At 39.3% G+C, this 27,816-nt stretch overlaps 1 protein-coding gene across 1 annotated transcript in view; it reads right to left on the reverse strand.

Moving 5' to 3' along the window:
• LOC117943019 (metabotropic glutamate receptor 4-like) overlaps positions 1-27,168 on the reverse strand; it is a 144,285-nt gene extending 117,117 nt beyond the window's left edge. Inside the window, exon 1 of the mRNA XM_034868884.1 lies at positions 26,137-27,168. Coding sequence (XP_034724775.1) covers positions 26,137-26,676 — 540 coding nt within the window. The 5' untranslated portion in view covers positions 26,677-27,168. The remainder of the gene's footprint in view (positions 1-26,136) is intronic.
• Positions 27,169-27,816: the final 648 nt, after the last annotated feature.

Below are 27,816 nucleotides of genomic sequence, written 5' to 3' on the forward strand. Positions count from 1 at the left end.
AAGTGACAAACATTGAAAAAAGTGTCAAAAGTGTTAAAAAAAGGATAAAAAACGTAAGAAAAAAGTTTTTAAAAAAATGATAAAAAGCTTCAACAAACGTTTTCGTTTTCAAATTTGACGGGAAGACAACACAAAGGTTTAGTTGTTTTTAACTTTCACTTTTACCTCCAAAAAAAGTGGTTTAGATAATCCGGCTAAACTGTTTATGGTTAACAACCTATCAGACAATCCAACTGCTTGTGTTTGTCAGCCCATTTCACTTTATTGTTAAGACGTTGCTGTGTGCCCAGATCACAGCAGTTAAATTAAGGAGTACAACGTTGTCACAATGGACCACAATCACACTTAGCATGAGACAGATCCTGCACTCCCATAATGCAACGTCCAGTTTGTAAGGGAGTCTTTCCATGTAAACTGTGATCCTCACAATCTGAAATAACCCTGTTGACACGATTATAGGATGATATAATCATGTCATGATGATGACGATATTTTCTCAGACTTGACAAAGCTTCTCCAGAGCCACAGAAGGCATTATAGTGACCTTGAGGCTAACTCAAATGCATGGTCCTCATTATCATTCTAAGGAGGAAGGATGGCATGTTTTAATCAGTTTAACATATATTAACAATGTGGAAGGTCTCAGTGAAATGCAAACATGTCTCCCTTTTCCCCCCTGATTCTCTTCTAATAGTACATTCTTTTGGTGATAAAATTAAATTCTTCAATTTTTTTTTGTTGTTACAGAAGGCAGCAAATTTATTTTTTACTGCTTAGCGTATGTTGGTAATTGCGGTTGTAGATTCTTCCCTGCAGTCTGACCAGAGCTTTTGTCCCTGCTGAAGAGAAGCATGCGGCATGTTGCCCTCAGCATCCTGCGCACCACTAGGAACTACTTTCTGTGGAATTGAAAGGTGTGAAGTAAAGTGTCTGCGCTGCACCGACAGAACCGCAGGGCACCAATGGGCTTCATGACAAACATTTCTTTAAAAAACTAACAGCCAAAATATGAAATATGAAAACATGAACGTGTCATTCCAGGTCAAAATTTAAAATGTTAAAACGTTTTATGTCAAAGTTTTTGATGCTTTTTTAAATGATATTTTACCTTTAGTTAAAAAAAACCGAAATTATGAATTATTTTGACTAACAGTTAAGATCAGACGATGTTAAGTGAATCATGTTTATGTTAAGTTTGTTTAAGTTTAAGTTTAGGGAAGAGACTTTTTTTTCAAATACTTAAATATATTACCTGCAAATAATGTTGTACGGCTTCCACACATTGTGCATCAATGCATCCAAGTTATTTTTGGGACATTTGGTTTAAAGAAACCTCTATTTCGGATATACAAAAATTGGAAATGGGTCAAATTTGACTTGAGGACAACACAAGGGTTAATCAGGCTGCAGAAGATGCCTTGTTGTTTGCTGAGATGTCTTCCCGTGCATTTACGACTGGACCAGCCAACAGTTTTTTACCACTCAGCAGAACAACACAAGACACTCAAAAGGGTTTTAAACACAGAGAGGCCACAACCCTGAGAGCCTGATCTAGGTGAGGTCTTTGTGGTAAAATATTTCCTCCACCTTTTTTTATTACCTAAGTTTTGTTTGGGCTCTTTGAAATGTTTTTTTCCCCCATCTTTCTTCTAATGAAACACCGTCAAAAAGTAAAGCTTGTGTTGACCTTGGTTCTTGACTGCATGCTGATGCTCAGCAATATGGTGATTTTCATCATTATATCAATAATTACTTTAGTTGATGTCAGCTGAAATATGCAGCTTTCTATGTACTTTGGAATAATAAATAATAAAATAATATGAAAATAATATGATTGGTCTTAAAAGAAGAAGTATGTGGGCGTACTCAAGAAATGCTTTCTACTTACTTTTTATAGTTATGATATAATATACAGTATATCCAATATAAACAAATAGTTTACATACATTTGGGTACATGAACAATACATGACAATTCAAACAAACTGCCTTACAGGTCACCTTTAACCTGGACCCTGTTTCATTCTGTTTTTTCACATTATGAATATTAATTTGGAGCAAAGCCTTAGGGTTCATGTTTCCACTAAAGAGCAAAAATACATATTTTTGCCAGGGTGATTGGCTTTTCCAACATTCTGGGATGTGTAAAAAACTTCTCTGGTTTATTGACAATTTCTTTAAACCAATCGCAATCATCTTTCAAAATTCCTCTGCAAAATCGGGAAGGAGCATGTTTTGGTGGAACATGTGCAAACAGGGAGGCAAGCTGGGAAATTTAAATGGCTGCCAAGTGTGTGATGAGAATTTTAATTAAAAGAAATTGGAATAATATAATTTCATTGTTGGTTCTAGCTAGGAGGACGTTTCCCAAATCAACCGCTGTTTAGATTGCCAAAACAAAGAAAGCTGAAGGTGGCGTCCATCCGCCCAAAAATGAGGGACAACCGGCGGGACAACCAGTGGGAAATCTGGCGGGACATCCGGCGGGATATCCGGCGGGACATCCGGCGGCCCCGGAACAATCCCATTAGTAAAAAGCCATCAAAATAGACCACACAACCACACAATAACCAAAGTGTCAACACTGCTTCCTGTCTGCAGTAAAGATAAGAGTTGTCTGTTCATTGTACAAATGAGAATTACATCTACACAACTCATCATTGGTGTGTGATTACCTGTCCCCATCCTAATGTGTTGAACCTGTGTCTCATTGTCTCCCCTGTCTTGTGTATTAAGTTCAGTCTTCCCCTTACCCCAGTGCGAGATTGTCTGCTTCCCTGTGTTCAGCTTTCAAGAGTTTTTCCCTGTGTCCTGTTATCCTGAGTTCCTGTTGTTTCTATTGGATTTTGACCATTGACTGTTTTCCTGGATTTCCCTATGTCTCTCTCCCTTGCCGATTATTGGACACTATTGCCTTGATAAATTAGCTTGCATATAAATCCCTGAATTCAACGTTCCAGAATTGTGTGTATGTGGGTCAATTTTCCCGTGTACGTGATAGTCTCTTTATAGACAAGGACGATGTCTAATGCTTGAAAAATATTTAACTTGTATTTACAGAGAAAAAAATCATTATAACTTATTAGAAATCTAACAAGCATTTATTAACAAGAAAATCTATCATAAAACTGCATTTTTAGTCTTTGTAGAACCAGATTGACAAATTGTTGGTTAGTGGATCCTCTTTTTGTACAAACCATCGCTGACTTTTTTCCCTGTAAGTGTTTGCCTGTACGCTTTAATCTACATAGATGCACTCCGCCTTAGGCAAGAGTTGCATTCCCCCCAATGATAGGAGTGAGGTTTGTCAACAAATATGCAATGAAAGTCCATTAGATTTATCATACTGACAACAGTTAATGCACCCATTCATGTTTGTTCCTAACTTAGATAAATTAATTGCAAGTTATGTAGTTGCTATTTTACAATTGAACCAAACCAATCCAACCATACAGTGCACATAAGCTTAAGTGTCTCACAAGCTAAGTTTCCATCCACCTGTCAATTGAATTATCTAAAGTTCAGTAAAAAAATCTCAAGTAAATAAAGCTGGTAAACGTGTGTTTCCATCCAACGGCTTTAAAGCAAATCAAAACCTCTGCGTAATGACGTCACATGCTGTTTTTGTGATCAAATGGGTAGATTGAATTGATTTTAGACATTTTAAGGTGTTTCCATTCATTTTCGCACTGAATCGCACAACATTCATGCAAACATTTGCGAACAAAGTTTTTCTAGACAAAATGGATTGTGCCGTCTACCAACACATGATCAATATTGCACGTTGTGCTTATATACCAGCTGATAGCGACATATCAAGGTATAATAACAACCACAACGCTATCAACACATCGCTATGATGATTCCGATGCCACTTGCCTTTTATTATCCCTCCAGCAACCCTGCGAGACAGCTCTTATAGGAGACATGTCTCGCTGTTTGAACGCCTTCCATTTACTCCTCAGGACGTCCCAACGCTTGTCCTAACCTTTGTCGGCCAGTTCCTTTGTGGGTTCCTGATAAATTAAATCCAAAAAGTCTCTTGTCTCCACGTTCGTCCACTTCCATCTGTCTTTGTTGACACCCGCCATGTGTGCAAACATTGCGGGTGTTAGGCCATTTTAGGGCCCTAACCCTTCGTTTTTGGGGGGTTTCAACCATAAAATGACCTATAACTTAATCGCACTTCATTATTTATGCAAATAACGATTCCATCAGCGTTTTTCACATGAGCCGTGTATCAATCAAAATAAAATCAGATGAGACTGAACGTATTTTCTTCAAGTCAATACTTTAATAATAATAATAATAATGAATTCCATGGATTTTACAGTTTCCATAAGGCATTTTTCATTAGACATCACTTCTTTGGATAAAAACGTGTGGATGGAAACATAGCTACAGTTGACTCCAAGAGCGAGCCTACAGCTGTTCTATCACACTGAGACAGAGCTGTCGACAGCCAGCTGGACTTTGTTGCAACATCTTGTCCAATCGGGTACATGTACATACATGACGTAGCGCAACACAGCGTCTCACGGAGTGACAGCTGAGCTGCAACAGTCATCGTGGTTGAGACAGTGAGAAAAGCAGAGAGTGATGACAAGGAAACAGCTTGTTGGAAAATAAGTTGATTCTGTACAAAGACGACAGCTGCACTCACTTTGTCTATTCAAGGCTCACAATTTTGTCAAAATTAAAAACTCATTTCTCTCACTGAATAGAAAAATGTTGTGCTATGCTAATGCCAGTTGGCATTCTGTTTTTGTGATAACACCTTTGTAGAAAATGTTACGGTAAAGTTGGAACATGCACGTTTTTTTTCTGGTAGCGGTATTGTTAAGTCATGTGTTCATTCTGAGAACAAATACATTTTTTATGTGGAATTTGAAATGATCCCTGGTTAATATTAACTTAACTGTAAGATTGGTTCAGTTTTTAAAAGTGATAAATAAACCATGATTGTTATAACTGCTCATTCTTCCAAGAAATATGTTTTGTCGTAATGGGTTTTTAATACCAGCTCAACCAAGATGTGCATCCAGCAAACTGCAGAGGTTTTTAACGTTGGAAAGATTTACAAGTAATCGTCTCTTAGTTTTGGTTGCTTTTCAAAAAGTTTGGTGAGACCTGATAATAACAGACTGCCATGAGTGATATCACAAACTATCAACCGCTCAGTCCCCATGTTCTACTGTTTAGTGATGGGCAGGTACATGTAGGTATATGTAGAGAACGGTTTTATGTCACTACAATGAATAAATAAATTGTAATTAATCCCTACTTTTTCTTCATGTATACTGATGATTTTAGACTAATTACTATCAAAGGGTAAGAACAAAAAATGAAAATCAGCATCCAGATCCATGAAGAATCAACTTTTGATTGTATCAAATCACACTGAATGGTTAGAAACTTCAGGATTCCCCCACTCTTCCTGCCACAGGACAGATGTTTCCTCTACTAAAGCAGCTGACACAGTGTCGGTCAGATTGATCAAACAGACACGTTGTATGACTACCTAACACTCCTGGGCGGTAAGAATTCCCCTTATTGCTTCATTGATGCTGTCCTCTTACACAGAGTCTGCCATTTAACCTCACCAGAAAAGTAAGATTTCCTTTTCTTCTCAACACTGTCACTAAAAAGCTATTAAAAAATGTTGACACGTTTGAATGTTTGCATCTTCAGATAGATGCAAGAAGTAACTATAGCAAGTCTATAACTTGCAGACATTTTCAACAATAATTGTATATAGTACACAAAATATTTAAATGTACAAGAGAGAAAGAAGCTGCAAGCTGCAAAATGTATGTTCTACTTCCTCTCTGAGTTCACGGTACTTTGTTTCACATTTAGTGATCATCTTGCATCCCATTCACTGTTCAACTTCAGGCACATTCAGTACACATGGCACATCATTTGTTGGAGAAAATGCTGTTATATTCTTGTTGTTCAAATAATATTTGTCAACCGTATGCATTGTTATTGACTCTGAATCAAGCTAGTAAAATGTTCCCCGGCTAACGTTTGGCTCATGGCTGAGCCAAAGGGTTCTATGATCTGAGCGGACTAGAAATATCTTCTATATGCCAAGTATATAATAATATAAGGTTGTCCTATTTACTTGAGTAAGAACCTTATGGGATGGTAATGATTATTCCAAGTATCAGTCAAACCCTCAGGTATACCAGGGAAGTTAACGTTTACAAAAACTTTACATTATGAATGCAAAACGTATGATAATAAATGAATGGTCTTTGGAAAGTGACCGTGGTTTAATCAGGTCTATTATTAGGTTATTTATAGACCCCAGCAGAGGCAACCGTCCTCTGCTGTCGGACAGTCCCGGCCCCCCCGTCGTCCATTATTTCCTGATAATGGACACCTAGTTGGGCATTAACTCTTACATAAAATACCCCATTTGCATTTTCCTCTTGTAGCAGGAACACTATTCATCTCAATAAATTATTAACACTTTAGTGTGACACAAGGCTATCTCGGGGTAGCTTCCACCATGGGCATGTCATGTCAGCGTAGCTTGGCAAAGGCTGGCTGTGTCCTGTATTCCCTGCATGCAACATCTTGGCCAGAGGCAGTTTCCATGGGAGGATGGGTTCTTAGATCTCTTCATCATCTAGAGCGTGCTAGACATGTGCGTAATGGTCTCTCTCATGCCTCACTGCCGACTGTCTTCAATCTGCGAAAACTACATACAGAATTGGATGGCGTGGGGGGGTTGACAAACGCTCTTCCACAATTCCCGATAGGTCCCGTTGCCTTTTCATAACAAACCGCACACACAGGTTGGAGGCACTTCAGCACAAACACTAGCATCCGCATGCCTGCGCACATGCACACTAGTGCACTGGCGGAAAGGGGAAACACACAAGCTGAGTTTGTTTGCGGTTTCACTGCACTGTTTGGCATTTGTCGGTTTCGGTGTCAGACTGACAATGTCTATAGGTCAAACCAAATTGCCTGTTGTCCAAAGTGTCTTGAAAACAAGCTTGCCTAAATAATTACTCACTCAACCATACTCCAGCAGCCTGAGGAGAAATACTAGGGTCATTTTATGTTTAGAGAGGTTATGATATATCCAATTTCATGAACCCGATGTCACTGTGAAAAAATAACAGGATTTCATCTCTCTCTTCACCCGATCAATCTGACATTACAGCATCTTGACAATCGATCTGTGCTGCTCAGCCAAGCTGCTCGATAAGAAGTGCACAGACTTCACATAGACAGCTGATTATGTTTTGTGGGCAGAGCCTGGCTCTTTCCCTGTCTGTCACCAGTCTATTACAGCTATCTGTAAGCAGATGTAATCATCTATATAGGTGTTATGGGTATGATAAGGATGAAACGCTAAGCCAACAAGACGGGCCCTCACCATCAGAGATCAATACATCATCTTGTCCACATCAAGCTTTTGCCTGTCAACAGATATATGAGGGCAGATTGTGACACAGACCTTTCATTATAAATTGTCCCTGGCAACATCAGCACATGTTCACATCTTAAGGATTTGATATCATGAGTTTACCATGATAAGATTTGATCAAACACACTGTGGGTTTTTTGTAGTTTCTCTTCCAACAAAACTAGAATAGGCCTTATGATGCAATCACACAGTTCACTGATCTGTAAATACGGCAATGAAAATATTTAATCAAGCTTGTGTAGCTCAATATCAAATCAATACATTTCCATTTTTTCACAGCTAGATTAGCACATTGCCTGTGAATGATGCTATTTGCATTCGATCAAGTGACACTTTTCAGTGAAAAAATAGTTCACTATAACAGATGTGTCTTTTCTTGGGGTTCTTTCTCAGATTGGTTATTAGTTTTTTGGCTGAAACTAATGGTTGCTTTCTTTACCGATTACCCCGATGGTTATTTTCTGCTTCAACTGAATAAACGTTTTGTCCTTATTAGGGATGCACAGAATCTTAACCAGTAGATTCTGTATTCGTCCGAAGCCCAAAAATCGGGATTTGGTGCATCCCTAGTCCTTATGTAATAAAATGGTAAAAATTGTTGATCACAATTCCTCAGCAACCAATACTCCAACACTCATAGATATTCAGTTTGATATCAAGAGAGGCAAATCATTACATTTGGCATGTTGAAAGCAGTGAATGTTTGGCATTTGTGCTGTGTGACACAAACTATTAACTACAAAAAAAAAGTTGCAGATTATGCTGATTATTTACTGTCAGAATAAAGAGAAAGACTAAAGTAAAAATATCAAAGATTTTCTTTCAAAGAAAGAAAAGTCACAATCTATCTCTGTATGAGGTAGCATATGGCCCACTGATGAAAGCACTTGCATTTGCAGTATTACGAGCTGGGTGTCACAAGCAGTGCACAATTAGTGAGGCGTTTTCTATCCCAAACATGTGGTTGGTCCACCAGAGTGGGTAGGCGGAGCTAACACAGACTCCCTCTTCAACTCACTTGTGTGTGAAGAGGGCATACTGTTTTTTTTCCCAGTCTCTCAATTATCACTTATCACAATAGGTTCCGCAAAAAATAGAATGAAACGGCGCTCTTTGAAAAAAGGTAACTTTAATAATTAATCTACAAATTGTTCAACATTCTACTTAATGAGAGCGGCTTTAAGTGGAAGGAACAAACAGCAGAAATTCTCACCGTTCCACTTGGCTCATATTCTCTGACTGGCACCTTTGAAAAAGTGGGGAAAGAACAATACCACGCTCTGCTATGCCTGGTTCAAATAACAAAAAAAAGCCATTAAGACCTGACATAATGCATTACCTGGACAATGCGATTGAAATCGAAGGCTGCAATGACAATTATTTACATCATTGAATAATCACTCTATTATGTTCTTGATTAAGTAATGAATCAATTGTTTAACAAAATTTCAGAAAATATTAAAACATGTTATTGACATTTTCGCAGAGCCCTAAGTGATGCCTTCAAATTGTTTGTGTTGTCAAAACAACACTCCAAAACTAAAATGGATTACATACACCGCCAGAAAAGACTAACAAGCATATGGGTGAATACTAGGTAAACAGTGGATGTTTCACAAACATGTAACCTGTGTCCACATTAAATGGAAGTTTATTGAAGCAACAATCAGTGGAGAAATTAATAAATCTACTCGTTCGCTATTAGATCATTGCAACTGTCAAATACAAAGTGATGAGTGTTTTAGGCTGAAGAAAAACATGAATTGTACAACCTGTATTTTGTATTTTATCATTTCAAGTAATTAACCATTCATTTTCCATATCTTTTTTTTCCTATGAAAAGGGTCTTACAGGGGAAGGAGTGTATAAGGCATGAGGCATAGAAACTGGTCTAACACACACTCACTAGGTCTCAACAGCAACAGTTGCTAATTTGAGAAATCGGCAACCAATTCTGGGCCTTTGGTAGCCATCAGTGGCAACAACTTTTTAACCCTACACGGACGATTGTATCGTCGACATTACAAACACGTACTTCATATGTCTTATTTAATATCCCCAGATCAATACAGCATTAAGACTTACTTTTTTGTTGTTGTTTAGAAGCAGAAAACTCCACCGTTTAAACGAGGCCTCTGACAGTTGTAGCCTTTGCAGAAGCTTTTTAATCTATCATGGAATTACTGTGTCATTCCAATTTCTTTGTAACATAAATAAATGATTATGAATCCAAAAATCAACTTGCGCGTGTGTTTTGCTTGCTTCGTGAGAAGAGAGCCTTTAGAGGAGGGCTTTACATACAAGGGCTGTTTGTGTGTGTGTGTGTGTGTGTGTGTGTGTGTGTGTGTGTGTGTGTGTGTGTGTGTGTGTGTGTGTGTGTGTGAGACAGCAGAAAGCAGCCTGGAGGCTGAAATGAGTGTGATTTGGCTTACTGATGTCAAATAGCAGACAAATAATACATTGAAGATAAAAGCTTGGATAAAAGAGTATGGTCTTTTATGGGAAAAAAACATAAATAGTTTAATATTTTTGTTAGTTACAGAGTATATTTCTGTTTCTCCTGATTGCCAACAACTAGAAGAACACTTTTTAAAAGCCAATAGGCTTGGCTATAATTGTGCTGTGTGATTTCAATTTTCCTTTTTTTTGTCGTTATAGTCATTTAACGATTTATACATTCATGTGGCATCCCTGCAGCATACATCCTGAAAGCTCAGGTTCTCCTGAAAGAAATTATGTCTGGAACTTGATTGCGTATAACAAGGTTAAGGTTATACAGGCATTATTAAACAAGGAGACCAGCGGAACAAAAGGACTTGGACAGTAAAAAGCAAAACAAGCACCCCAAAACACCTATTCTTTGATATATTTGTTGTATTAGTGATATTAATTTACAGTCATAACCAAAACCAGACAACTGTGCTGCGTTGGTACATTTACTCTTGTGCACATACGCATTTTATTTTTAAAAACAATAGTGAAGCAAATTAAGTTGTGGCGTAAAGTTCGACTAACCTCAACATCACAAGCAAACGACTAAAGACAAGATGAACCTGAAAGAAAACTAAATGAAAATTTGTTTTTGTTTTTGTTTTTTTACATTAAAATGTCATTGTTAGGCTGACATATAACTTAATTACTCAAAATGTAAGGTATAAATTCTAATAATGACTAAAATGGCAACCATATTTGTACTTTTGCCAACGAAAACATGATGCCTTGCCGCTTTTCAAAGTTAGTGTTTTTACACCTAAAGGCAACTTACAATCTCCCCACTGACCTGAACTATGCCGGTCTTTGGACAGTGGGAGGAAGCACATTAGGATGAGGTGAACATACAGCACATAAAAGACCAGGACTGAGATTTGAAATCCAAACTGAAAAAACACACACACACACACACACACACACACACACACACACACACAGTGCTCCTTCTCACATTAATAAAACATAATTAAAGTTGATGCATGGATGAAAATTGTCAGATTACTAGTTCTTTTTTCATGGGCTGTTCAGGATTTTTTTGGACAATGCATATATATTAGAGCTTAATTATACTATAATAAATACAATTTTAAAAAAGAACGAAGCATTTGAATACTGATTTGGATGTTGATTACCATGGCAACGATCAACGATTCAAAGCGTTCAGGTCAGCTCTACTGCCGTCCCATTCAGTGGTTTACCAACACCAAACACAATCACACACATTAGAGTTGTTACTTTAAACAAGGAGAAAAAATGTCAACATTGATTTTGTGCAGTACAAATTTAATATGTGTTGACAGCAAGTTGAATACAGTTTTCACACCTCTTGTTTTAGTGGAACATGTCCATGGAAGTGGAAAAAATGTTCAAATTACTAAACAGATAAACACAGTTAAATATGTAAATACACAGCCTGCAAGACACACATGCACATATGTGTTCAAACCCAGCCACCCAAACACAAGAGTGTCTGGCATGTTAAGAAAGCGGACAGATGGTAGAAAGTCTGGATCCCGATTCCGGATGGACGTTTGTCAACACAGAAGACACAGAAATGTTGTTATGTCTGATTTGCACGGAGAATCAGTCGCTTAGATTTGGTAAGATAAGATCACCACTGAAGAAAAATATAATTATAGAGTTAAACAATATAATTAAACAGGAACACAGCATGCAGCTCACCGAAATCCTACAGAGGAGGCCAAAACCTGCCACCCGTAATTTGTCTCTTTAATGCGAGCAAAACAAACAGACTAAAGAGATTAGAAAACACCTATCACATACAATCACAACAAATGTTATCAGCAATTGTTCTTGAGTTAAAAAATGATTTACCTCTGTGAAACTTCAGAGACATATTTGTCATATATTCTTACAGTTGTTGTATTGTCTGTCTTGCGGCCTTGTGTGTTGTCAGAACCTTCTCAGGCGATGAGTCAGTCACCATGAATCAACACTTACTCATCCAGCAGTGAAATTACACAAGTGGAAAATCAAGCCATAATAAAGATAGTGTGCAAGTTTATTGAGTGCAAAGATGGCACTCGGGTTGTATGTCATTGGTGCATTCATCACATCAAAGCAGAATGGCTGACGAGTTACTTTTTTTTTATTTAAGCAAAAGTGCAAAACAGTGGTCCAGATGACAATATACAGAAAAGTACACTACACCTACCGAAGAAGGCACAGTGCACCTCCTTCACAATCCCTGAGCATGTTTCCACACCGAAACAAAGAGAGGAAATACAGGAAGGAGGGAGACGCGACAAAAACACAACAGCAAGAACTATATCTGCAGCTCACAAACAAGACACACAGAAGCAGACACAGACAAACACACAAACAAACAAGAAGCAATGACAGGAAGACTGGCATAAGACTAAATGGACCAAACACACGCACAGATAGAAGCAAGGAGGCTACAGCACAAGTCTACAGCATGAATTTCAAAGATGCAGCAATGCTGTACAGTGACATTAATCAGGGCAGATATTTTGGATGCAATATTGTTCTAGAACTGACCAACAGGAGAGAACTCCCAGAACATGTGAAGCTATTATTCTATCACCTTAGCCGCCACCCGCCACCACCCTTTTCATTGTTGTCTTAATATTTTTCAATTTGTTTTACTAACTTGTATTTATAGTGTCAAATCATAAAATATTTTTTCTTAGGACACTTAAAGCTTTATTGTGTAACTTTTTGATATTAATAACCATCTGTTACATTCAAGCCATTGCAAAATGAGTTGCTACAAAGCTAATTCAGACTATCAGCTGCATACATCTCTGTCTGGATTTCTCAGTAAGACGATGTTCAGAAGATTGTGTCGTCCGTTGACTTTCCCGGCCAGAAGCTGTAGTGAAGATAATTCACTCTTCAGGAGTCTATCGTGTTTTTTTAATTGTCAGTGTTCTCCTTGGCTACTAGCAACTGCGTGGAGGAGGGGTGGGGGAACGTGCACAGAAAGGCTTGTATCATGGACGCGTCAACAGTTTTGCATTAAATGCAATACATAGAATTCCTCATGAGACAGAAACACGCATTATAGCCAGGGTGAAAAGTACGGGGGAGCTTGGCTCCCCTTAATAAGACATTACCTACCTGAAAACGTGATTTTATACATTTGGGGGGTCTCTAAAAATATTGACAATGTTTCATTTTGACGTGCAATTTCAGTTTTGTGTAATGTGATCATTGTGGATTAGGCTCTGTGCAAAATTGCAAAAATATTCATTCATGCATGATGGGGATTTAAACCTAATTCACTTCATCAAGATAACTACATGCTATTCTTGTCATGACAATTAAGGCGTGGAGGGGTTGCAGTGCAAATTCAACTCATGATTAGTATAAGAAGATTTGTGTAAAAACTATAATTGTTTGAGGCCATAACTCCTGAGCAAAGTCCTTGAAAATCATTCTGCTGTTAGCATCATATAGCCAAAAAGAAAACAAGGCAGTATAATAATTTTGGTTTAACTAAGAAATTAGCATTACAGATTCACCTGTTGCAAGCCCAGTTAGCACACCTCCCGCCGGGGTGAAAAGCAAAGAAGACGCTGAAGAACTAACGTCCTCTCTAGGTAAAGATGGTGATGGTAACAACTCATCAGAGGCCGACCCTAACCCATCTCGTCTTGCTCCTCAGTCCCATTTATTCTGGAGAGCCAATACATGGCTGTTTGTTACGGATAGACGCTTGGGGTATCACTTATGCCTAACTGAATGGAGGAATTAGGGCATCCTGAGTAACTCTGTGTTTTATGTTAAATCTCAAAGAGAGCCTGATGCTTTGTGTACAGACTATTTGTGGGTGGCAGTTTGACCTAGCAATTCCTGCTGATAAAGTATAATACGGTCAGTCCTGTACAGTGCATACACTTGTAGCTGTTAGGAATCTTTGAAAGTCAATATAAGTTGCAAGCGCAAATGAAAAAACTCAAATGATTAGCATTCCAAAAACACAAGAAGGACAAAAAAACATTTACTTTAACTGGTCACAACTAGTAGTCGTATGGAACTGGAGACGAGTGATGGCAGGAAGACTACAGTATGCTCAGATTTAAGGGGCTACAAGCTAAAAGAGATTGGAAACCACAGACTTGAAACATGAACATCAATCAACAGCCAATGCCAGTACACAGCATCAAACTGGCCTACACCTTCACAGGTCTGCTAGACCTGCAGGAAATGGCTCTGCACTGCAGCATTTCCTTCCATCAAATTTGAGACTGTGAAAATCTGGAACTGAAACTGGGGGTTTGATTTGGGATTTGGCCAAATCAGGACAAAATGCCCCCCTCATGTCTTTAGACAGACAGAGCCTTGCACTGTATAGGGTCCGGCAGTGTGTGCGTGAATAAAATAAAATGAAGTAGATGATGCTTAAAGGTGGTCAAAAAACAACACGTTGTTGTAAAACTTTACAACAATCAGTCAGTTTAGGGGTTATTTTGTTTATATTTTTAAGTCACAGTTAATATTTAATCATGTTCTACTGCACTGTTCAATCCCTGCACTGTTCACGTTCATGGTCTTTGCATTTCTGTGAGTGATTTTAATTTTTCTTCTCATGTATGTGTGATATATGTATGTATTTGTTGTGTAACGGTTGTCTTGCTACTGGATGCCTACAATTTCCTTTGGGATGAATAAAGCATCCATCCATCCATCCATCCATCCATCCATCCATCCATCTATCTATCCATCCATCCATCCAGCTGTCTCTTGTGTTTCCACACACATACAAACTTGAAAAAAAAACTATCCGTGCTGTTTTGAGTGAGTTACGGTTTCTGAATGTCCTCTCCCTTCCGTCTCCGGGTGAGCTGTTCGAAATCTCCACGGCTTTCTGCGTCACTAGCCAAGACGAGGTGGCTAATCCGTAGCATGCTAGCTCGTTCTCAATGGCAAAACACTGCCACAACACACACTAGTTCACCATAATCTCCAAAAGAACTACTTCCATGTCCCTGTCCTGCAGGTATTCCACAAGTGCCCTTGTTTAGAAGAATTCTCCCAGTTAATCCTGCCTTGTACTGACCAAAGTTTAAGAAAGAGTTATCCAGCTGATGTGATCTTACCTAGCTACTGTGCATGTCCAACTCCCAACAAAGATAGTATAGAAGTTAGATGTCTCACTGTGTAGCTAAAACAGAGAACTTAACGCATAGGCTGAAAAGAGGAGCTGCAGCAAATTTGCAGTAAGATAAAAATATGTTTTGTTGAAAATGAAACCATGTAAACCTATTCTGGTACAACCTCAAAATACAATTATGAACCTTAAAATGAGCATAATATGGGCGCTTTAAACATCAAAGAAGGAAGAAAGAAAGTGTTGGCTTAATAGCTGCACAATCAGATAGTCAGCAATTTGGTAATGGAATAGCGCGGAGAAGGCAGAGGGGGTTAAAAATTAAAAAACATGGAATAGGAAAATACAGAAAATGGAAAAATATCACCTTCCTAAACTGAGCAGGATAATTATCGGCTCTCCCACAATAACGTACAGTACTCTGGCCAAAATGGCTTTTATTTCAAAGTTAAAAAGCAACAACGCCCTATATTATCTTTCAATTTATGCAGCAGCTTCCCTTTTTGAAGCAATACGGATACAGTCCAGCTTTCTGTCAAACTAAAAATGTAATATATTCTTGTTGCGCTCATACTGCAACCTATAAATCAATCTAACAATAATTGCTCTTTTTTCCCAGAATGACTTTAATGTGTGGCTAATTATACACCTTTGTCACTGAACCATTCACTGTAGTCTATAACTCACGTTTAAACAGATTGAGTTTTTGCATAAAACGAAAGTACAAATACTTTGAGGGGAAAAAAACAGACTTTAATGGCTTGATAGTGAAGCACTCACTGTGAACGACCGTGTTGTCGCTGGCCCACTGAACGAGTGGGTTTGGTTGAAGTGAGATGCCTCGATGGGCTGATACTAGTTTATCTTGATTTAGCTGTCATTCTCCCAAATGAGCTGCTAAATCAATTGTGACACGGGGCCGTCATTCAACTGTGTCACTGGAAGGTTGATAGTGGAATGAAAACACAAGGTGAGATGAGGCATGAAATTTCATCACATGAGCCCATTTTTTTATTGTTTTAAAAATTCACCTTAGGAGGGTCCCAACAAGGTTAGAATTAAAAGAAATGTAACGTATTAAATGACTACCTGATAAAATGATTGGACGAGGAGTGGTGCTGGTAGTGTGGCAGACAGAAAATCATGCAGATTTCAATGAATCGCTGAACCGATCATGGTTTGGTCATAAACAACAATGTATTTTGCGATATGATTTTGGCGTTGTGCCCAACAGAAGCTCACAAATCTCGTCAGCTTTCCAGTCATACAGCAAGCGGTATGAAACGTCACCAACACACATCCGGCGCAGAGAGATTTTGTACTAGGGAACTGGCAAGGTAAACGCCGCTTATGTTCCTTCAACTGATTCGGACATTTGCGTTGTCACATACAGCTCCCCCGGGTTAAAGGAGAACTCTGGCCAATTTTTAATTTAGCACTAATGAAAACACAGTGTAAAGAGCCATTTAAAACACTACCTTATTTGGTAGATTTCAAGGACTGTCTAACTTTGAATTCCTATCCAACAGTCAGAAAACTACGGAGTCCCCCTGGGGTCAGCTAAAAAATTAATAACTTCTAGTTGTAGTCTCCTCCTAGTTGTACTATAGCGCTTACTGTTAAAACATAAGTTTGAAGACCTTATTTAATCATTATATTAATAGATATTTTGTGTCGGTGTTGTAGTTTATAGAGGCCTAAGCACCGCTGGCTGCTGCTAGGGACCAATCTTATTTCTCCAGGTTGGAGGACGGGTTGTTTTGATAAACATTTGTTTGTAGCTCATTGTTAACCTTACTACGTTAGGAAATATGCGTAATTTTTGATTCAATGTCATTTCGCTAGAGTAAAGGATCCCAGAAGTTTGAATATGTGAATAGCTTTCATACTTTGCTCACATTTATCAAACCATGAGCCCGGATTGTTATGAATCCGTGCACACAGTAAAAAAAAAAAAACTAGTTTTTTTTCCCATCCGCTGACCCCAGGGGTTCTATAGAAAACAATGGACAGACATAAAACACAATTCTACCACAAGATCAATACCTTACTTTTCAAGTAAATTCAATTATTATACCTTTGATCTAATTTTGTCTGACTCCAAATTCTAAATGAAAACAAAAAGCATGCATTTAAATTAGTAGATTTGATTATGTTTTCTATAGAAGCTCTGCTCAGTTTATTGCTTCATTCAAAATGAGTACAAGCCCTCTGGCTAGAAGATCAACCGCTGCTCAAATAAGATGTTAAAAAAAAAAGTTGGGAGGGAGGAAGTGGTTCTTACAGAAAACCTTTAAGGAAATACTTAAAAACATGATTATTTAGGTATTTAGTACAAAGGTTGACTTGAATATCAGCGTCAAACATAGCTTCTCTTTCTGTCCTTTGTTGCAGGGCAATTCTAGGATCAGATCTCTAATGAGAATGTTACATGGAAACAATGCCTTGCAAAAGTGTAAACCCCCCCCCCCCACCCGCTGCTAAATCACTAATTTCATAACCGATAATCTCTGTTGTTTTATTTTTTATTATTATAATTTTTAGGGGGGCTGAGATGAAGCTGGAGCCCCGCTAAAAAGGTCTTTGCTTTGTTGGCAAAGAGAGAAAAGAGAACATGTTTGATTTTCCGCGATATATCAACTAACATTTGCTCATTTTACCAAACAGGTCCAAATCAAATGTTTGCAGGAGCAGAGGCTCAACTGGGGAAAATAACCATTAACTAGTTAAAAAGAATTGCAACAAGCAGATGGTGAGCACTTCTGGAATGAGGGATGTGGTGGAGCCACAAAACAGCTGCCGAATTGATCGGCTCGCTCATTCAAAGAGTCATGAAAGAAACTGCTGATAGCTGCGATCCTCCTCACAGTATGCTGTGGCCAGGTTTCCACTTCATGCATATGTTTTGACTGAGAGCGACACGGATAGCTTTTACCTTACAGGGTGTCATGTAATTGCAGCTTTACTAAAAGTGTTTTTTCTTAAGCAAACAAACGCTCAAAGACGAGTCATGGTGGTAGCAAATGCAACACTAAAAGCAAACATTGGCAACATTCAGAGTGTGAATTTGATTTTAATAAGTATGGCATAAGGGTTATGTAATATTTCCTGAGTGCGATGAAACATGCTTACAAGCAAATTATATCATTTCACATGCGCAGATATTACTCTTCACACAATAATTTAACAATCTGGAGTTGTACAGGCAGCTGCGAGCGTGAAACAAAACAGGAAGAGGGAAAGAAATGGCACCTGCGTATATAGAACTAAGCATCACGCGCACAAGGCATAAACGCTATCAAACTCTCAAAGTTGATTTCTGCTCGCCCGAATGAAACTGACTTTTGACAATTGGGGGCGGTAACCAAAGAGAAGCTAGAATCCCTACTTAAATCTGAGATTTATTGGCCTATTGTATCACAGTATTTGTCTTGCAATGCCAGACCTATGTCTACAGCGCGTGGAGTAAAGTCTGGCTACACCACAAAACACTCTAGGTTGTTTGCATTTCTTTAAACCAATCACAAAAGTCTCGGGCGGCGCTAAATTCCAGAAGCAGCAACGGTGCCTCTGCAAAATAGTCTGGGGAAGAAACTTGTTTTGATGGAACACTTGCATCCTGCAAAAGAAACGCCCCAAAAAATATGAAATGAAGTTAACTGTTGTGTGGCCGCGTAGGAACAGTGTGTAGCGCAGGTGCATATATACTGAGAGGTGTATGCCTCCACGCAGAGGTCTAAGGTTTGATCCGACCTGTGACCATATCCTGAATGTCTTCCACCTCTCTTTCCCTTAGCTGTCCTGTCAAATAAAGGCGGAAAAACCACAAAAAATATTTAACTGTTCACACAAAACAGAAACATGAGTTATATAAATTCGCTGGATTCATGGTTGTATGTAATTTACTCTAACCAGTCTATCGCCGTGTGTTCTTTGTCCAAAGCAATCCCATCATAAACATATTCCTTGTAAATCTTTTCACAATCATTTATCAAAAAAAAAAAAAAAAAAAGCAGACCTGCCATATTGCGCGATTTCCATCTTTCTTCAGCTTGTTAGCTAGGAGATAGTCTATATCTACAACATTCCACTTCTGGGATTTTCCGGTGCAGTCATAAATTCCACCAGATTTCCCTCATTTTGGACGGATGTCCGTTACTTTCTGCTTTCTTTGTGTTGGCTTTCTAAACTCTGGTGTATTTATGAGGACTATTGGTTAGTTCAATCTGAGTTTCCTGTTGCACGACTAAAACAACCTTTGAACGTACACATGTTCAACAAAAACAAGTTCCTTTCCAAGGCTATTTAACGGATAGCTGCCCAAGACAACTATGATTGGTTTAAAGAAATGCCAATAAACCAAAGTACGTTTTTCTCCCATCCAGGTATTCTGTGTGGACTAGCTAGACCCTCCTTTGCAGCGCTGTGGAGGAAGGTCTGGTGAAGCGTGACTAGGAGGCCATGCTGGACATTGTCAGGCTTATAATGGCAATTTACTTTCATTGATCCATACTATACTAGAAATAACAGCCAGTATATTCATAATTGCAAATCTTCCTTAAACATGTATTATTCAACACTGTGGTTCATTATTTACATGTTTTTACCAGCAATGTTATCATGTATTAAATCCCACATGAATCTATGAGAGAAAAAGGGCAAGCAAGAAAAAGATGGCAGCTCAGGGCAATCTCTAATAAACTATTCATAATCTTTGCTGTATCCAGCACTTAATAGTATTTGCTTTACTTTTTGTTGACAGTTTAAAGCACCTATCCCATGGGGGTTGAGAACAATTTAACTGCATAACACTAATTACAGCAATGGCATGCAAGAGCAGCATTCTAACAGCACAGGTATGGATCAAATGTGAAAAGAATGAGGTTTTAATGTTTCCTTTTTTGTTTCTGAGACCTCCTGAGACAGATGATTTGCCATCGTAAGACAGTTGAGAAGGTTTCTACACACATGTCAAGGTGAATAAGCGATAACTCAGTATGTCAGCTTCTGAGTCTCCAATGTTAAAATGGTAAGAACAAAAGCATGAACTAAGAGAAAGGGGAATTGTCTGAATGAGTGGGATGCTGAAGGCCAGTAGAAATTGTCTTTCTTCCTCCAAACGGATCATTTTTTGTTCTCTTGTGTGGTCCCCTTTACTGCTGAAACTAACCACTTCAGTGAATGCGAGAAGCCTTGTCCAGCCAGCAGTAAACTGGAATGTCAGAACATGGAGCCACAAAAGTTATTTCCAGTGAGCATTAAAGGCTAGAATGCACTGAGCTTGCTATTCCTGGGTCAGCGCCTCTCTATTGTGCAACTTATGTGCACCACAAATAAAATAAATAAAATGTACAAAAGAAAAAGAATACTTTTTCTTCCCACTAAACAAGAGCAAAACTTTTGTTATGGTTGAGTAAAACTGAAATCCCTGTTAGGATCTCCTGCTGATATACGACTCAAGACGGACAGACAGGAGGGCTATTGCACCAAACCAGGATCAGGGATTAAGCTGGGATATTCAAGTTATCCTGGATGAATTTAGCTTTGACTTGGCTGCACAGAAGCAGGTTGAATTAAACACAGCCAAGTAACCATGGAGATGTATTATTTTTTGCTCTGGAGTAGGCTAACCGCAGGATTCACAAGATAAATCCTGGAGTCTTTGTGTTTGTCTTCTGACGGTGTTCTGCTTCATTTGTATTAACAGTCATGTGTGTTGTGTAAGAACATTGATTGTAGAACAATATTTAGAATTAGACATAGCTTATAGAGATGTGTTTAGTGAATAAAGGTTTAAGATTTGGCCTAGTCTTTCAGGTACATTTCCAGAGGAACATTGATTCCCTCTGCTCACTTTCAAGGAAAATTTGCTAAGTAATAATACACTATATTTCTATAGCGCTTTACGGGGTACTCAAAGAGACTTTACAGTAATGCCAGCACATGTACCACATAAAAACAGATACGGCAATAAAACCCATTCACATAAAACACATTCAACAAGAGTAGTAAAAGCAAACAGAGTGTACAACTTCGTAAAAATGTGCAGTGGCTAGTAGAGATGTTCCGATACCTATTCCTGTATCGGTACTGCCTCCGATACTGCCTTAAACGCTGGTATCAGGAAGTACTGGAGTTAATGGACTTATCTGATACCACGTAATAAAGTCCTTTACATGAAAGTAGTTTCTTTACATTCTTTTTCCCTTATTGGGACTGTCAAACTGGATTAAAAACTGAAAGTTCTATGGCGATCATTGTTTGTTCATGTTTCACAAAGAGTTTAACCTGAGCCAGACCAACAACAAAGATAGAAATCATATCCCATCCATACAGGGTTAGTAGTATACAGTTGTTATAACATAAAATATTTGACCCACTGATATCGTACTCGGTGTCACCCGATACGCAAGTTCAGGTATCAGAGTCGGTGTTGTGAAGCAAGAAAATGGTATCAGACCATCCCTACTGGCTAGTAAGTAGATATTTTTAAATCCTTACCCATTCAGTCGGTCTGCTATTGTCTGCCAAACAGTTTGATAACAGCTGTATTTCACTTTTTGCATATAATATGCTTCACCTCCTCGTAACTTTTCATTAAAAAACTGCTGCTCAGCAGGTGAAAAATATGCCACAAGCGTCTTCTCCATTTCTGCATCAGTAAATCTGTGACTGATACCGTGGTCTATGTGAGAAAGCCGTGAACGTGCACTTATCCCAGCTATCTACACCTGGCTTGACATAGCTCCACCTGTTCATCCGGGTTTGGCAAACCTGCAACTGATTACGCCGCAATGAGCGGATCATACTAAGTCTTTTTCAGTTATTCTGGATTCCTTCATTCTACTTTTGTGCAACAACCCCCTGGTTGTACAATCTGTGATGCGTGTCAGCTTCATGAACGCATCTACTACGCAAATGAATAATGTAATCATCTGACATATCTTGTCTGAGCTCATGAATTATCTTTTCCCCAACTGCTTGTCACAGCGGCTGCCACTTTGTGGCAAACTACACTAAAACGTTCTTGAGCTGCAGTTCCTAGGTCCTCGTGTTAACGTTACATAAGGTTGGAGTAAAATATTCATCAAGCTGCTCTGGACCACATCTGTATGCAGCTGAGTGCTGAGGAAACACTTTCTCTGTAAACCTGCAAACTACACCAGAGTGGTGCTGCTGCTGGGTTTAAAGTGGGTTCAGTGCAAATGTGCTTGATTGCTTTTGTGTACGCTTGAGTTTCTGTGTGCAAAGTGTACATAAACATGGTATGTGTGTATACTAGTGGTACAGTTTGGCACAAGTTGTGTGTTTATGTGTATGTGTGTCTGTCTTCATCTGTATGCTGAGATTGTACTCCATTTACAGCAAACATTTATGTCTCGCTTCAGTGTTAGTGGACTGGGTTGTCCCTCTTCCCTCTGCATGCTAGATCATGCAGCAAATGATGTCTTGCTTGCGCAGGGCGTGTAATGAGACGGTCGTAAAGTTGGTTATCTTCCGGGGGCTATCAGCAGGTTCATCAGGACCAGGAGAACCAGCCGGCATCTGGCTGACCTGTGGATCCAGGGAAGCCATAACTCCAGACCCCTCCTAAATGACAGCACACCACTCTCCATAAAAAGGTTTATCGTTTAATCTATATAACTGACCGGACTGCTTTACATCATGTCAAGAGCTTGGTCTCTTTTTTGATTGTTGTAAGGACTGTGGAGGATGTTGATTGATTGGCGACTACCTTGGTAAGTGTTTGATTTTCAATACAGTGGTTCACAAACCCAAGTGATAGACACTGAAGATGAACTTGTAAAATCCCAGTGTTGATCTACTCAACCTGCTGTCTAAATGAAGCTGCTTTCTTAAACTCCAGCTGTCTGAATGTAAAATGCCAAAAGAGGGAATTACTAACATATATATTGTAGGATAAAGAGAAAGGTGATCATAGAAATCTAAATTAAATATGCAAGGACACCACTTACATGCATTAATAAAGAGGGAATGAGCAGTATGCTAATGACGAAGGATTTAAGGCTTCCATGTGAGAGAGGGATTGAAAACGCGCTGCTGACGGGACTCATTACTGTGGCCCACACCGACTTCTACCTGTGTGAGTGCACATATACGCATATTTAATGTGTGAGAGACAGGAAAAAAATGAAGAGATCATGCACAGGGCTTTAAATGACGACTGAATGAATGATGATGTGTTCATCAATGGGTGAATTTAAAAGTACACCCATGCATAAACAAGCTGAGAAAAAGAACAACATACATACATTAGAACAAATAATAGATGCAAAAAACTGTTCTGTCACACAGGGTTCACTCTGGGTAAACGCTGGGGGCCTCGACAAGCAATACATCTCATGTGGTTTGTAACACTCAGGAATCAAAGAGCTTAACAAATCCTACATATACTTCAGGCTGTTGCTGTGGAGTATTAGATGAACTAATACTAAAAAAAAACATTAAATTAAAGCCTTGTATCCACCTTGAGCAAAATCTGGGGCTGTACCACAGACACAAAACAAAATAGTGGATGTAGCGTTCGTGATGTCACCAATCTGTTTGTGGACTGCTGTTTTCAAGCCTGGAGTTTGGCAGAGTGGGCGTCTCCATCTTGTTTTTCTTGCAACTGCGTGTGATGATTGTTGACGAGAGTGTTGAGCTAGGGAGGATAACGTGGCCAAGCCAGTGCTGTTGATGGTTGCAATGGTGCAGCGCTAAGCTAAATGCTAAAAAAATTGATTTTTAACCCATCTGAAGCGAGTCATCCAGCAGAGATTTACCTGCTGGTAAATGCAGAGCTTCATCTGCATGTACAGCAGAACACAAAATCAGACATTCCCTTAAATTACCAGCTAGTTGGCAGCTGAATAAGGCACTCCAATTAACATTGATGAAGTGAGAAAACACAGTGCGAGGCTCAAAGTCCAAAATTAAAACAGCAAAAAACTATTTCATTGCTATCTTATTGTATACAGGGCCATGGATACGCATTGCTAAGCCTCTGTCCTGATTGACAGGTCGCTGTGAAGCCACGGCCTAAAGCATTCCCTGCTTTGTTGTCAATTTTAAAATAAATGGGAACATTATTCCAACAATGTACATCCTGCTATACTGAAGTAGACTTGACACTTATTATGAGAATTTTTCCTGAGGTAATAAATCAAGTGATTAGCGTCATTTCCCCATAGACTTCTATAGAAACAGAGTTCTTTGTTGGGCTGTGGGGTGTGTGTGTGTGTGTGTGTGTGTGTGTGTGTGCGCGTGTGTGTGTGTGTGTGTGTGTGTGTGCGTGTGTGTGTGTGTGTGTGTGTGTGTGTGTGTGTGTGTGTGTGTGTGTGTGTTGTGGGGGTAGGTTTAAGTAACTTCTGCAATGGCTTCACTTATCCGAGCCAAAAGCTTGTCCTTTAAATTTACAGTCTATGGGCTGAACCCTAATTCCAATTTGGCTACTTGATGCCAATTTTATGTAGTGAGACAGTTCCTACTTTTTATCATCTATAGTATATTTTCATTTTTTTTATGTTCAACACTTTACCTAGAACTATGACTAATGCTGGGGTATTCATGGTCTTGGCCCAGTTACACTAAAGTGCAGCACACCTAACCAGGCTTCCCACCCTAAACTCCTACAGTGTAACATGTGAAGTCTCATGTTTTAACCTCAAAACTCCCTATACTCATATCTTATACTACACACATCATCAGTGATGTAAAAACACCAGATTCACACTGTTTATTATTTAAATTAAAAGCATGTGTTCTAATCATAGCTATCTCACCATCACACTGCTGAGAATCTCTCCAGCATGGCATTGGCACAGTGATTTCATTGAAAGGCAGTGGAGAAAAGGGTGCCAGTCTGGTCTGGTTCAAGAGCAGAAACTTTAGGTTTGCACATGTGTAATTTTGAGACGAGATGAGGTCTGTAAAACTTTCTAACCTTGCATGATGTTATCCTGCTTTACTGCAATGACTAACAAAATGGGGTGAAAATCTGCAGATCCACGATTGACAATACGAAGCTTAAACATTTAAAGGGCAGCCCCACCAAAATCCAAAATTATTAGGGATGCTCTGGTCAGTAAAAGGTTAGGGTTCATTTTGATAACAGTAAACACCGGGCCTTCAGTAAGACACTAAATCAGCCTCAAAAGTAAAACAAGAGGGAATATTATTAATAATATTGTTTGGATCAGGGATGAATTTTCATGCCAGGGGAAGATAAACTTTGGAAGCAGGATTACAATCATCTTATTAGGAGAAAACAAAACACAGAGGATCTGAAATACATTTTACAGTTGGTTTTAAAGTCTTATTGGATTCTGTGGAAGAATCCCTCATTTAATTACCACAAAATTTAAATAAGCCATTACCCTGCCGGTCCCAATGAATAGAATTTGAGTAATATCTTTGCTAAAATGTTTAATTGCCAGTGAGACAATTTAAAACACATGACAGTACTTTGTAAAAGTAATTATTTCAAAAGTACAAAAAAAAGTGTATTATTTTGCAGTGAGTCGTGCAGTAAATAGCATTCACACCTTCAGTAAAGTAGAAAGAGCTATTATGCTATTAGGCTGGATGGAACACAAAATATGTGTTAAATAATTCATCAAATGTCCGAATGTCTTTGAATAGAACACCTTTTTCCACAGTGTAAGCAGATGTGTACAGTAAACTGATTGGAAGACAAAAAAATCAAGTTGTATCCTATTAATCACTTCTGTATTGTGACAGGCAATATCGCTCACTGCTTAGCAACCAACTCCTGCAGGGCAACAGTCGGACTGATGAGATTTACCAATCGTATCTTCTCTCTAAAGTGTCCATTGTGTGGCAGCAGATCTCTAACACATATTGTTCTCTCACACTGTTCAGCAGCTCCTGTTGTTTCTCAGCCAGTGGGATTCATTTTTAAAAGCAAACATATAAGAGGATCAATAACGCAATAACATCCCAAATCACAGGTACAAGTCTCAAACAGTTTTCAACAGCAGACACAGCTCATGTTCTTTGTTCAGTGCATTACGCCCATACTAAGAAGTGGGCAATAAAACCTAAATAAACAAAAAAACAGTGCTGTTGTGAAGTCTTACCTTGAACAGGCGCAGTATGTTGGCCACCATGATGGAGACGGAGCTAGAGGAGGCTCCAATGACGCCCACTACCCTCTCAGGTTTGGTGATGATTGGTGCTCCCCCGCCCAGACATTTGACATCTGTCCCGTCCTTCTCGATCAGGGCCTGCACGAAGGTGAGCGACTGCTCCAAGGCGTGAGTGTCCCTGGAACAGGTGTCCAGGATACGCGCCCCCAGCGTGATGTTGGGCAGCAAATTAGGATCATTATTGATGCGGTCAAGGGCAAAGAGCATGGCCTCCAGTCTGTGTATACCCTTCTCCTTCTTCAGCTCCCCACATGGCTTTCCATCGTGGCCCCTAGCGTGTACTGGGAAGAGCCCACCTAGGGAAATATCCCCGTCAATGCGGATGGAATTCAAATGTGTGTGTCCCGGCCCTTTGGGCTTGGCAGCCTGAGCGGCTTTGGGGGAGCTGTGGAGAAGAAGAACAACAACAAGAAGCAGAAGTGCCAGAATTCGGCTGGTCCGATCCGGTCTATAAGCCGGGGGTTGAAACATGGCCGCGGCGTGAGCACAGACCCACACGGTACAACCCAACCCAGCAATCAGAAAACAACAGAAGCCAGGTATAATTGTATGATGGCCAGAGGGTTAATTGCAATACCTCTTGAAGCAGCTGGCACTAAAACGGATTCCTCTCATGTCTCTCCTCGCTCCACAGCATTCAACTTATGTAGAATATGTGCTTGGCTATTTCACACAATGTAATCCTTCTCCTCTTTCACTCCCTCACTCCATCATCTGACCACAGCGGTGAGCAGCTGCTCCGGTGTCTGTTGTTATTCACAGACTTGCCTATGGAGATCTTTCACTTGGGGCATTAGAAAGAACAAAGGTGAGCGATAAGCTTTTTCTCTCCGTCTCTCTCCCTCTGTGTCTCTCTCCTCTCCGCCTCAATCAGAAGTTTTTAATCTCCCCGGTTCCCCTGGGCAGGGATTTGGTATATGTCAGAGCCCCAGGCCTGCTTAGGTCCACAGGCTTCAGAGTGAATTCCTGAAAGATGAAAAAGAGAAGAGTAGTCAGACAGTGCACTGAGAAAACTGAAAAAAGTCAAACGGATTTGTATTGGTATGAGTTTTTCAATACCTCTTTTTTTCTTAACCTGTTCATTGCAGCATTATGTGGAATAAAGAGACAGTTCTGCTCTCAAACTCATTTATTTCTCTTACATAGCCTTCCTACGTCTACCATTTTGAAATCAAACAGGTTTCTATGAACACTCAAGGTTGACAGGGCTGAGAGTCAGATATCCGCGCTTCATTTTCATCTATTAACCTTGTCGGCGGACGCACTCAGCCACTGTCACGAAGTGTGGCATTCTTTGACCATTACGTTTTCTTATTTTTGCTGTTGATTTCGCATAAAACTGATTTGACATCAAATTGAAAAAGTACTGCCTATTTTACAGTTCCAGTAATACAGAAATCTGTTGTTGTTGTCAGTGGTAGTTTGGAAGCTGTTCTGTGTAGATGATTTGCTAAGAAATCGATGTTTTCTAGAAAATGTACTACCAATGCCACATTACTTCTTCAAAGCCTGACAAAGCGTCCGAAACATCAAGGTTTTAAAGGGAAGTTCAAAAGGACTAAATAAGCTATGGATGAAGCTGATATCTCTTTGTGCCAAATGGACCTCTCC

The sequence above is a fragment of the Etheostoma cragini genome, chromosome 4 (assembly GCF_013103735.1).
Source record: "Etheostoma cragini isolate CJK2018 chromosome 4, CSU_Ecrag_1.0, whole genome shotgun sequence".
Lineage (NCBI taxonomy): Eukaryota > Metazoa > Chordata > Actinopteri > Perciformes > Percidae > Etheostoma > Etheostoma cragini.